At 39.9% G+C, this 12,839-nt stretch overlaps 1 protein-coding gene across 5 annotated transcripts in view; it reads right to left on the minus strand.

The window, feature by feature from the left end:
• The window catches only part of dapk1 (death-associated protein kinase 1), a 265,283-nt gene that overhangs the window by 134,668 nt on the left and 117,776 nt on the right, over nucleotides 1-12,839 (minus strand). For all 5 annotated transcript variants that reach the window (XM_087997448.1, XM_087997453.1, XM_043713274.2 and 2 more), the window contains one exon: nucleotides 6,504-6,642. In XM_087997448.1, the coding sequence (XP_087853574.1) occupies nucleotides 6,504-6,642 (139 nt within the window). The remainder of the gene's footprint in view (nucleotides 1-6,503; nucleotides 6,643-12,839) is intronic.

Here is a 12,839-nt window from a genome sequence, read left to right on the forward strand (position 1 = left end):
TTAAACTAACCACTTCGTTCTTCCCTCAGCAATTTGTAGAGTCCAAAACAGAAATGGTGAAACACTCATTGATACTTCCTTGATGTTTGATGACAATGTATCATGTGATTAATGGAAAACCAAACATTTCCAGAGCCACTGTTCCTTATTGGTTTAGTTGATTTGGCTGCAGTTCAAAATACACAAACAAATCTGCACAATATCCTTTTAAACACACATCAGTCTAATAATGCACAAGTTCAATTCTCCAGCAACATAACCTAAAAACACACAGAACAGTGACCATTGCTCAATCACCTGCCAATCTTGCACCTGCACTTTTCTACATTGGGCTCAGTTTTCTGATGTTATCAGCTAAAATATCACAAATTGATTGATACATGAAATAAACTTCGTGAAACTTAACAATCTACAAAGTACAACTTAGAAAAACATCAGACAAATGGAGTTAAAGTTTTACAAAACTGCCCAAAATACAGCCAAGTTTTGATTGGCTCACATATAAAATGAGTAAATATAACGAAGCCAAGTAGTATTTCTTTGACATTTTAGTTATTTTAAGTAAACTTTATATTTACTTATTTTAATATAAAAAGGACCAGGTTTTGAGTTGCAAGTTGAAGTGGAAACAAGTGTCAAATTTTAAAGGTGAAGGTAGGTGTTGGGGTAATGGAATGGGTTCTTTTAGATAAGGAAAGTTTAATGAAATGTTTTGCTTGCACAGAAAGCAGGTGTGAGGATTTAGGGTTAGGAATCCCAGTTTCATGCCACTGGGATTAATGTTGGAGTCACAGTTATTTACAATATATATTAGTGACTTGGATGCTAAAAGTGTATGTAGTATAGCCAAGTTTGCAGAAGACACAAGGCTAGATGGGAAGGCAAGTGGTGAGGATGATATAAAAGAGCCTGCAGAGGGAAACAGACAGCTTAAGCAACTAGGAGAAAGTGAGGACTGCAGTTGCTGGAGATCAGAGCTTACAAATGTGTTGCTGGAAAAGCGCAGCAGGTCAGGCAGCATTAAAGGAGCAGGAGTATCGACGTTTTGGGCATAGGCCCTAAAGAAGGTGGTGTTCGGGTGGCTGTGAGGAGGGAGAGAGAGAGAGAGAGAGAGAGAGAGAGAGATAAAAAGAGAGAGAGAGAGAAAAAGAGAGAGAGAGAGAAAGAGAGAGAGAGAGAAAAAGAGAGAGAAGAGAGAGAGAATGAGGACTGAGCAGACAGATGGAAATGGTGCCCAGGAAAAGGCAATGGCAGTTAGACAAACAGAAGGATGGTGATAATATACCATGAAGAAAGAAAAGCTGATAATGGTGACCATAAATAAGTGAAAATGGGTTGATTGTGCCAAAAGCAGCTCATGTCATGACAGGGTCTGGAGTCTGGGGTGAATAAAGGACATTGAAGGTGGTATTCAGTTTCTAAAGTTATTGTAGGTAGGGCTTTAACTCATTGGGGATTTAGAAGAATGAGAAATGACCTAATCAAAACATACAAGATTCTTATGGAGCTTGACAAGGTAGATGAGGAAAGGTTAAAAACAATGACTGCAGATGCTGGAAACCAGATTCTGGATCAGTGGTGCTGGAAGAGCACAGCAATTCAGGCAGCATCCGAGGACAGGCAAAATCGACGTTTCGGGCAAAAGCCGAGGGGCTTTTGCCCGAAACGTCGATTTTGCCTGTCCTCGGATGCTGCCTGAATTACTGTGCTCTTCCAGCACCACTGATCCAGATGAGGAAAGGTTGCAATTTGTAGTCAGAGAGTCGAGGACCTCAGGACGTTATCTCAGAGAAAGGGGATGCCCAGTGGGAGCTGAGATAAGGAACAAGTTCTTCTCTCAGAGGGTAATCAATCTGTGGAATTCTTTACTACAGAAGGTTGTCAAGACTGCGTTATTATACATATCCAAGGCTAAGATCCAACACATTTTTAATTAGCAAAGGAATCAAGGTCAAGATGAAAAGGCAGGAAAGTGGAAGTGAGGATCACTGATCAGCCATGATCTCATTGAATGGTAGTACAGACTTGATAGGCTGAATAATCTACTTCTACTCCTGCATTGGTTGATCTTTCTTCAAACAGTACATCCACCCAACCCCGAATTTGAACCATTTATAGCAACACAGTTTTATGTAGTCTGAAGTTCTTGTGGGTTGGCAAACGGCAGCTGAATTTCATTTTGCCATAACATGTTCAAGTCAGATTTGTTTTTGGGTTTTGCAACTTGGAAATGTTTTATGTTAGTTGCATGGTGAATAATGAAGGTAGTTACAGAGCAAAATAGTCCATGAACAAAACTGGCAAGAGGCTTGAACAGGTTACTATTATCAAATGTGAGCAGCTAATCATTTCACGTTCTCATCGGTTAATGCAATAAACCAATTTAATTCTACAAAATGGTGAAATAGGAGGATGGAACGATTCATGTAAAAAAAATGCGTTGACCTTACATGGGATTTAAAAAGAATATAAAACTCATTAGAATTAAATATTGTTGCAAAGATCCAATAAAAACAAACAAAACTCTTTTCTCTCTGTCTCAATTAAAACCATCCAATGGAAACAACACTGAATGGTCAGTTACCACGACCAACTATGATATGTTTGACTGTAAAATGTAAAATGGAATCACTTTGAACAGAAATATTAATCTGACAATTCCAGATGCACTAACTAATATAATACAGGGATGGCAACCCTAGTTTGCATATTTCTGAATATTTAGTCATGAAATATCTCATCACATAGTACTCGACCACTTCACAAATGTAAAAGTTCGAAACTCCTGTAATTAAGTATCTTTGTTCTCCTTCTGCGCCAGCGATTATATGAACTTAAGAATGGGAATAGGTTCAAAGGGCAGAAAGGCCTATTTGTTCTGATATCCAATGGATGTTAAATGTAACAACTACATTTATTGATCTTTGTTTAGTATTCCTGGATATCTCTGCCTGCTAAAACTATCAATTACAGTCTTGAACATTTAATTTGACTTAGCAGTCATGACCTTTCAGAATACTGTTCCAGATTTTCACTGTACTTTGTGGAAGAAGTGCTTCCTGATTTCCTTCTTTTTCTCAATTCTTTCACCAGAGGAGGAGTTTCAGTTTATCTACATGCTGCCACAGATTTGAGGAAATGTATTATTTCCCCCACTCATAAAGCAGACAGATATAATTATTATAGGGATTGAGAACTAAGGGTTATAAATACAAGATTATGGCCGAGTGATTTAAAGTAAAGAGCAGGAGAATATCTTTCACAATGTCTATGGTCAGTTTGTAGAATCCACTTTCAAAATTGGCATTATTTCTGCCTTGGATGCAATGTCTAGATTAGACTGGATAGATGGATGCAGGTAAAGGAATATGGGAACAGAGCAGTCAAATATGTTTAATACTTATTCCTTATAAGTAGTAAACACAGACACAGATTATTATGGTGAACAAACGACTAAGTATATCACTTCTCTAGAAAACAAATATTGATTCTCCTTTTTCTGTTTTGAAATATGCATTATTAAACTGGCACTCCTTGGCCACTGACAGATGCAGAGGAAAACTTGCGCTATACTCCCTCAATCAAACATATTGAACAGAATGCATTGCTACACCAGTGGACCTTTACTCTTAAAAAAAGAATTCCTATGTTAAAGGCTGGTTTTCAGAAGACTGAATTCTAAATAATGAGCAGATTTATCCTGCGAGTTAAGCTAGTAAAAAATATGTTAAGACTGTCACAAACTTATTCTACTTTGATTACATTAATGAAATGATGTGACTTCCATCCCATTAGTCTGAGCTGGATTGAAACCCAGATCTGAGGTGAATACATAGAAATCTTACCATAATTGTCTAAGAATTATTTCAAGCACTATATTCCTTCATGTTAAAGTACATTATTAATGGACAAGAGCCTGGAACATGGGACTAATGGGTAGATGGCTAGATTAAAATTCAACTGTTTCTGATACTTGTGACAGACTGGAGAAAATTATCCATAGTAAAAGGTTCTGCTGATATTCATCCACTTAATACAACGAATTAAACATTTATTCTGTGGAGCTTCTCCCTCATGTGTGGAAAGTATTTTCTGAAGACTATAGCGAAAAATGTTAAAGTAAAAGATTTTGATATTCAAAGATATTTTCTGTTTTAATTGGAATTCACGAGCTTTGCTTCTTTGAGGTCTTTAAATGCAACTTTAATGCATTCCTACAACGCTACTGAGCTCATTCCTAAATAATAAACTTTAAAACCAAAGATTGGAATTGATGACAAATCTGTCTTCTTATTGTAAATAAGTAAAGTAGGGATTAATTGGGAAATTACAAAATGAGATTTTTCAGGTACACCCTGGTTCCCTGCACATCATTTGCTGGTGTGAAAATATCAACCTAGAGTAGGTGACATGAAACTACTGTGCCCTACACGGAGAGGTGTAAATCAAAAGACCAACTTTAACAAAACCATGAACCATTTACTTATAGAGTCATAGTCATAGAGATGTACAACACAGAAACAAACCCTTTGGTCCAACTCATCCATTTGGATAGGCAAGGACTGATTAGGGATAGTCAACATGGCTTTGTGTGTGGGAAATCATGTCTCACAAACTTGAACTTTTGTTTTTGAAAAAGTAACATAGAGGACTGATGAGGGCAGAGTCATAGATGTGATCTATATGGACTTCAGTAAGGCATTCAACAAGGTTCCCCATGGGAGACTAGTTAGCAAGGTTAGATTTCATGGAATACAGGGAGAGATAGCCATGTGGATACAGAACTGACTCAAAGGTAAAAGACAGAGTGTTGTGGTGGAGGGTTGTTTTTCAGACTGGAGGCCTGTGACCAGTGGAGTGCCACAAGGATTGGTGCAGGGTCCACTACTTTTTGTCATTTACATAAACGATTTGGATGTGAGCATAGGAGGTACAGTTAGTAAGTTTGCAGATGACACCAAAATTGGAGGTGTAGTGGACAGCGAAGAAGGTTGCCACAGATTACAACAGGATGTAGATCAGATAGGCCAATGGGCTGACAAGTTGCAGACGGAGTTTAATTTGGATAAATGCGAAATGCTGCATTTTGGGAAAGCAAATCTTAGCAGGACTTTTACACTTAATGGTAAAGTCCTGGGGAGCGTTTTTGAACAGAGACTTTGGAATGCAGGTTCATAGACCCGTGAAAGTGGAATTGCAGGTAGATAGGATAGTGAAGGCGGCGTTTGGTATGATTTCCTTTATTGGTCAGAGTATTGAGTACAGGAGTTGGAGGCCATGTTGCGGCTGGACAGGACATTGGTTAGGCCACTTCTGGAATACTGCGTGTAATTCTGTTCTCCTTCCTATTGGAAAGGTGTTGTTAAACTTGAAAGGGTTCAGAAAAGATTTACAAGCACGTTGCCAGGGTTGGAGGATTCGAGCTATTGGAAGAGGTTGAATAGGCTGGGACTTTTCCCTGGAGTGTTGGAGGCTGAGGGGTGACCTTATAGAAGTTTATAAAATCACAAGGGATATGGATAGGACAAAAAGACAAAGTCTTTTCTCTGGGGTCTGGGAGTCCAGAACTAGAGGACATAGGTTTAGAGTGGGAGGGGAAAGATATAAAAGAGACCTAAGGGGCAACATTTTCACTCAGAGGATTAGATTAGATTACATTACATTACAGTGTGGAAACAGGCCCTTCGGCCCAACAAGTCCACACCGACCCGCCGAAGCGCAACCCCCCCATACCCCTACATTTACCCCTTACCTAACACTACAGGCAATTTAGCATGGCCAATTCACCTGACCTGCACATCTTTGGACTGTGGGAGGAAACCAGAGCACCCGGAGGTAACCCACGCAGACACGAGGAGAACGTGCAAACTCCACACAGTCAGTCGCCTGAGGCGGGAATTGAACCTGGGTCTCCGGCGCTGTGAGGCAGCAGTGCTAACCACTGTGCCACCGTGGATGGAATGAGCTGCCAGAGGAAGTGGTGGAGGCTAGAACAATTCCAACATTTCAAAGGCATCTGGATGGATATATGAAAAGGAAGGGTTTGGAGGGAAATGGGCTGGGTGCTGGCAGGTGGGACTAGATTGGTTTGGGATATCTGGTCAGCATGGACAAGTTGGACTGAAGGGTCTGTTTCCATGCTGTGCATCTCTATCACTCTATGCTGACCAGATATCCTAACTTGATCTCGTCCCATTTGCCAGCACTTGACCCATACTTCTATAATGTTTTGAAATATAAAGTACAGAAAATTAGACTTCACAAAATATTTACAATTTTACAATTGGTTGATTTTTCTGCCAACCTTTAATCAATTGAGAATCTAAAATAAATACCTTACTTATCTAACATATTGTATCTCAATAAAAGAATGCAAATGACTCTTTGCAATGCCAGCCTGACCACACAGTTTGTCATAAACATTGTGTAAAATTAATACTGTTCACTTGTTCCATATTAAAAAGCTATATCAAAAGTTCATCAGCTTCAGATGTAAATTTTACCTTGAGGTCAAAATGGGCAATGCACTTGGAATGTAGATAGTAAACGCCATTGAGAATCTGTTTGAGAAATTCAGTGGCCTCCTCTTCTGTCAAGGACTCTTTCTCAGCCAGAAAATCAAACAATTCTCCTCCAGACACACTACAGTGTATAGAAGATAAATAACTTTGGTAGGATAGTTGTAAACATATCAAACAAATTGCTCCAATGTGTATCAATTTCAACGTAAAATACGTCAAACGCCCGATCTAAACCATGCAATAACATTAATTGCCATTTACCATGTGTGACGCTGGAATATTTAATAACACAGACTAATAGCAAATATAGTAGATTTACATCATATCATTTGACCTTTCAACATTTAGCTTTTCACTTTCTACTGAAATATTGAAATTGCATAAATTAATTTTAAAAATCTTAATTGAGAAAAGCTCTGAACAGCCTGCAGTCACCTTCTGGCAACTAGTTTTATTTGCAGTGCACAACATACTTGTTTTATTATCTATGAGAAGCAGAATGCAACTGGGAGAGGGGTCCAAGAAAAAATGAAATTGCTTTCAGGTTGTGCTAAATAGAAAATGCTCTGTCCAGGGAAAAAAAAAATGCAGTGGAATTCCCTAGGATTTTATCCTGGCACTCCCGAACACAAACTGAATTATTTAGAATAACATGTTTGTCATAGGTTAATATTAAATTGATAATGCAGTGTTTAATTGGTAAATAGGGAGTCCAAATAATAACAATTATCTTCACAGACAGACTTAGACTAGTTATTTCTATACAACGAGTTTTACATATGCATTTTAATATGAATGAAAGGTAAAGCCCCACCTGTTAACTGTGGGCAACAGATCACAGCAACAACAGGTTAAAATAAAAGTGTTTTAGAAATAATCATGGATTGCACAAAGAGCATTTGGTCACGATATTTGTTTGGTCATGTACTGAAGTGTAACTGGACTCCATTTATCATGTCAGAATAAGTTATAAAGATATGAGGAGTATGACATGCAACTTTTGTGATGCTCTCTCAAAACATAGAACATAGAACTGTATAGCACAGTACAGGCCTTTCAGCCCTCGATGTTGTGCCAACCTTTAATCCTATTCTAAGATCAGACTAACCTACATACCCTTCATTGTACTATCTTCCATGTGCCTATCCAAGACTCACTTAAACGTCCTTCGTGTATCTGACTCTATGACCATTGCTGGCAGTGCATTCCATGCACCCACCATTCTCTATGTAAAGAATCTTCCTCTGAAATCTCCACTAAACCTTCCTCCAAACACTTTAAAATTATGCTCCCTATGATAGCCATTTTAGCCACGGGAAAAACTCTTTGATAATCCACTCTATCTATGCCTCTCAATACCCTGGCAAGACACCTCTCATCCTTCTTCGGTCCAATGAGAAAAGCCCCAGTTCCCTCAAGCTTTCTTCATAAGACATGCCCTCCAGTCCAGGCAGGATTCTGGTAATTCTCCTTTGCACCCTCTCCAAAGCTTCCACATCCTTCCTATAATGAGGCAACCACAACTGAACACAATACAGAGGAACCTCGATTATCTGAATATCGGGTCTCGATGGAAACATGTCTTTGATGTAATGTTTCTAACAGTGATCGCGTGTTTTGTTTACAGTGATTAAACAGGCACCGTCTCCAAATGACTGACCTCCCACCCCCTCTCTCTCTCTCTCCACACTTTCCCTGGAGTTCTACAGAGGGGTGTACCCTAAACTCACCACACCCCCCTTCCCCATATAATCTGACCAACATTGTCCTGAACAGGGCAAATATGGAACCTGTCAAAAAATTGCAGTAAAAAGGTGTGTGTGGGGCTGTGGCTCTGTGTCTGTGCGCTATTTGGAGACTTACCCCACAAAGGCAGCAGCAGCAGCAATCTGGTTGCTGGTCTCCAGTCCGGCTGCCCCAGAGAGGGGGAGGGCGGTGTTGGGGGTGGCTGGGAGATGTTGGATGGGGTTGTGGGGCAGGGGGGAGCTGTTGGACGGGGTTAGGTATTGGGGATGGGGTTGGGTGCGGGGGGAGGTGTTGGAGGGGGTTGGGGGCAGGGGGGAGATGTTGACGGGGTTGGGGGGTGGGGAGGTATTGGGATGGGGTTGGGGCAGGGTGTGGTGTGGGACGGGGTTGGGGGGAGGTATTGGGGATGGGATTGAGGGCAGGGGGCGGTGGCTCTTGCACTGTCTCCTGAACGGGGAGCAGACTTTAAAAACTCCCAACCCCAGAGGAAAGGCATTTAATCAATTAACCGAATAATCGATTATGCAAACGAAATAGTGCCCGCCCATCTCATTTGGATAATTGAGGTTTCCCTGTATTCCAAGTGTGGTCTAACCAGGACTCTACAGAGCCGCAGCACAACCTCACGGCTTTGAAACTCAACCTCCCTGCTAATGAAAGCCAACAACACCATACACCTTCTTCACAACCCCATCAACCTAGGTGGCAACTTTGAGGAATCTATGGTCATGGGCCATGAATCATGCCTTTAATCCTATATTCTGCACTTAAATTCATCCTTCCAAAGTGAATTGCTTCACATTTCTCTAGATTGAACTCCATCTGCCACTTTTCAGCCCAGTTCTGCATCCTATCAATGTCCCACTGCAACCTAGAACAGCCCTCCACACTATCCATCACTCCCCCAAGCTCCGTGCCATTGGAAAACTTGCTAACCAACCCTTTCACTTCCTCATCCAAGTCATTTATAAAAATTACAAAGGGCAGAGGTCCCAGAACCGATCCCCGTGGAACACCAATCAATTCATGGCCGCCATCAGTCTCTTAATTCCAGATGTGAATTCAAACTCCACCATCTGCTGTGGCAGGATTCAAACCAAGTCCTCAGAACAGTATCTGGTCTCTCGATTAACAATTGAATGGTATTATCATGAGGCCAGCACCTCCTCGACTTCTGCACAATGCGACTAACTTGTGCAGGATGACACATCTCAGGTTTTGCCTTCATGTTATCAATGACCTTCTTGTTAAAACATGGATGACTTTTCACCTTTTTACAATTCATCTCCCTCTAAGGAGTGTACTTTGTTTGAGAGGTAGTTAGCATCGCCACTGTACTCAACTGTCCTGCCCTTTAAGTTAATTTGCCCAGTTCATTCCAGGGCCAACTCCTTCCTCAGGCCACTATAACAATCTTTGTCCAACAGTAAAATTCTCGTAAGTGACTGTCTTCACTCTTTCAATCTGAATTTGAAACTCTAGCATGTTGTAGTCACTCCTTCCAAGAGAATCATTAACTACAAGTCCATTTATCAGCCCTTCCTCATTACATAATACCAAATCTAAAGTACTCAGTTCTCTGGTTGCTCCATGGCAATGTTGCTCTAAGAAACAATCTCTTGTACACTGATTGAATTGTTCTTCAAGGTTAATCTTGCCAAGTGTTCACCCAATCAATATGCATCTTCAAACCACCCATAATCACGCTTCTGCCTCTCTCAAAACCTCTTATTTCCTGGTTTATACTGCATACTACTTTGTTGGGGGGGTGGTGGAAATTACTGCTACCAAGGGGTTTCTTCTCTTGCTTTTTCATTTCTATCCAGACTCTTTCATCATTCTGGCCCCTGTGCCATATCATTTCTTAATACAGTCTTGATGTCATTCTTAACCAGTAGAGCAGCTGCACCTCCTGCTCCTTCTTGTCAATCCTTTCAGAATACTGAGCACCTTTAGATATTTAACTCCCCAGTCCTGATCTTCCAGTAATCCCCATCAGGTCATACCTATTTGTCTCTGTACTGTCAGCTCATCAATGTATTCCAAACACTCTGTACATTTAGGTACAAGGCTTTTAAATAAGTTCCACTGATTTGTTTTTCTCTCTTTTAATATTTTCTTGTGCATTACGCTTTCCACACTCTCCATCTTATTTATTAATCCCTGATAATACTGAGCCTCATCTCTATCATTTACTCCAAATTACAAATTACATTTTGAACTTTTATGATTTCTTCCCTCACCCTGGTCATTAGAGTGGCCCTGCCTGTTTATCCTCTTAACCTCTACTACCTGCTCACTTTCTCACCTGTTGCTTTGGTTCCCAGCCTCCTGCATATTAGTTTAAATCCACCCGAGTACACTATTAAACCTCTCCATCAGAATGTTAGTGCCCCTCCGGTTAAGATACAACTTGTCATTTTAGTAGAGATCCCTCCTGCCCTGGAAGAGATCCCAATGATCCCTAAATATGAAACCCAACCCCATGGACCAGCTCTTTAGCCATATTTTAAGCGATACTATTTTCCTATTCCTGCCTCGCTTCCACATGGCATGGGGCCTAATCCAGAGATTACAACCATGAAGACCCTGAACTTCAACTCAGGGCCAGCTCCCTGAACTCTCCTTGCAGAACTTTGGTACCAATGACATAGGCAGGAAGCGTGACAATGTGTACTAGGGCCTCTGGCTGTTTACCCTTCCCCTTGGTATGTCTTGAACATACTTAGAGACACCATTGACCCTAGCACCAGTGACCTTTCTTCTGAAGAAATGTATAATCTGCTTTCTCACCACAGATACTGCCAGACCTACTGAGCTTTTACAGCAGTTTCATGTAATGATTGATTATTGTTTAAAATCTTTGCCACATAGATTTGAAAAAAAATTCTGAATTTAAATTCTCAGGAAATATCTAAATATTTGGTTGTCCAACAACCACAGTAAATGTCCAATTATTTCTTTTTCAGTCCATGAACATCAACTTCCTTTTTTCAAACCATGAACTAAAAAGTTTTTTCCTCTTTTTTCATTTCAGTCCAATTACAGAAGATTGTTCACACACACACAAAGCATTACTTTGACAAAGAATACCAGCAACATTATAAATAATTAGAATGAATTGAAAAAAGAAATGTTTACCGAAGGGAAATTCTACGTTAAGGAGCCTAAACTTAAAAGGAAGATCCCAAGTACTTTCACGTCGAAGGACTGAGGAAAGAAATGGTGCAATCTGATGCAAAGATGATTTAGTAACAATTGACACACTAAAGAAGCAGGATTGGTACCTGTTAATGTGAAATTGAAGGTCATGGACATATTAACTGTAATCTTTGGTATTTTGTGGGCCACGCTAAAAGAACTAAGCTTTTTTAAAATAAGGAAAAATGCAGTGTTGAATAAAGTCTAATAGAATAAATCAAAAATGGTCTCTGGATTTAATTAGCTTGATTGATTACATGTTGTTTTTCCCCTCGCAATTTTCTTGTAAATTTACCTTTATACTTTTTACAACAGCTTAATTTCTAAGGGAAGATCAAGACATGAGCAGTCTGGTTGCATAAATTTCAGTTTACTTATTCGTGTGGGGAATTAACACAGCACTCTGTGGGATCGTGTTCAATAACAACAGAGGTTGGTCAGTGGCTAAAATAGCCTCTTGACTGAGCATCCACAATAGCACAGTTTGAGGTGGCGAAGGAATCCAAAGTACAGGTTGCCAGTAGCCTCTTTTAGGACAGTTTTTACATACATTAAAATTTTAGCATTATGGTGTCACATTGTTGTATCTATTGTACACAAGTTTGTGTGACATCTGTCCTGAGGAAGCAGGAGATAGTTCAAGCACTTGCTAAATGCTGGCTGTTACTCCTGATGGGATTAGAATGTCTGTCTGGTCTGAGCTTGTGCAATTAAGAGAGGTTTGTTTTTAAAGTTAGTAATGTTAGTAAAAAAAATACTAGACTTATATGATCTAAATAAGTGAGAAATTATACATGTACTAAATAGAAGTATACAGGATACTAAAGTGATCTCCTGCAGCTGGGTTGTGAGGTTTTATTGACTATTGCAGGTTTTGACAGTTCTTAGGCATTCACTCATGCAGTTTCACAGAAGCGCTGTTTTGATAGTAAGTTTTTTAAAGAGGGGATAGCTGCCCTATATTTTCCCTATATAGCTGTACTTACAAAGTACAATTCCGGACATTAGTACAAGATGGCAGACCCAGGTAGTGTACCAGGAAATTTCAGACATAAAGGACAGCAGACTGTAGGAACATACTAATGGGGAAAATTGATGTTCTGCAACTTAGTCAGGTCCAGAGAGACTGTTGCTACGGGCTAATTAATATAATAATCTTTCCAAGTGAGTTATGGAGATGCAATGGCGGGGTGACATTGTTCAGAGGAGGTTACAGTATTAACACTTATTCAAGGGTAGCCTTTGATACAGAAACAGGTTCAAACACTGCTTTTAGCGTGGTGTCGATAAGAATTGAAAGGTGTAAAGAAATATTAATGGGTCGGAAGGGACACTTAATTTAGTTTATCTAGTAAGACAACTGCAAAAATG

This window comes from Chiloscyllium plagiosum, unplaced genomic scaffold (genome assembly GCF_037043375.1).
Source record: "Chiloscyllium plagiosum isolate Xiang-an unplaced genomic scaffold, Cpla_swu_hap1 HiC_scaffold_2, whole genome shotgun sequence".
Taxonomy (NCBI): domain Eukaryota; kingdom Metazoa; phylum Chordata; class Chondrichthyes; order Orectolobiformes; family Hemiscylliidae; genus Chiloscyllium; species Chiloscyllium plagiosum.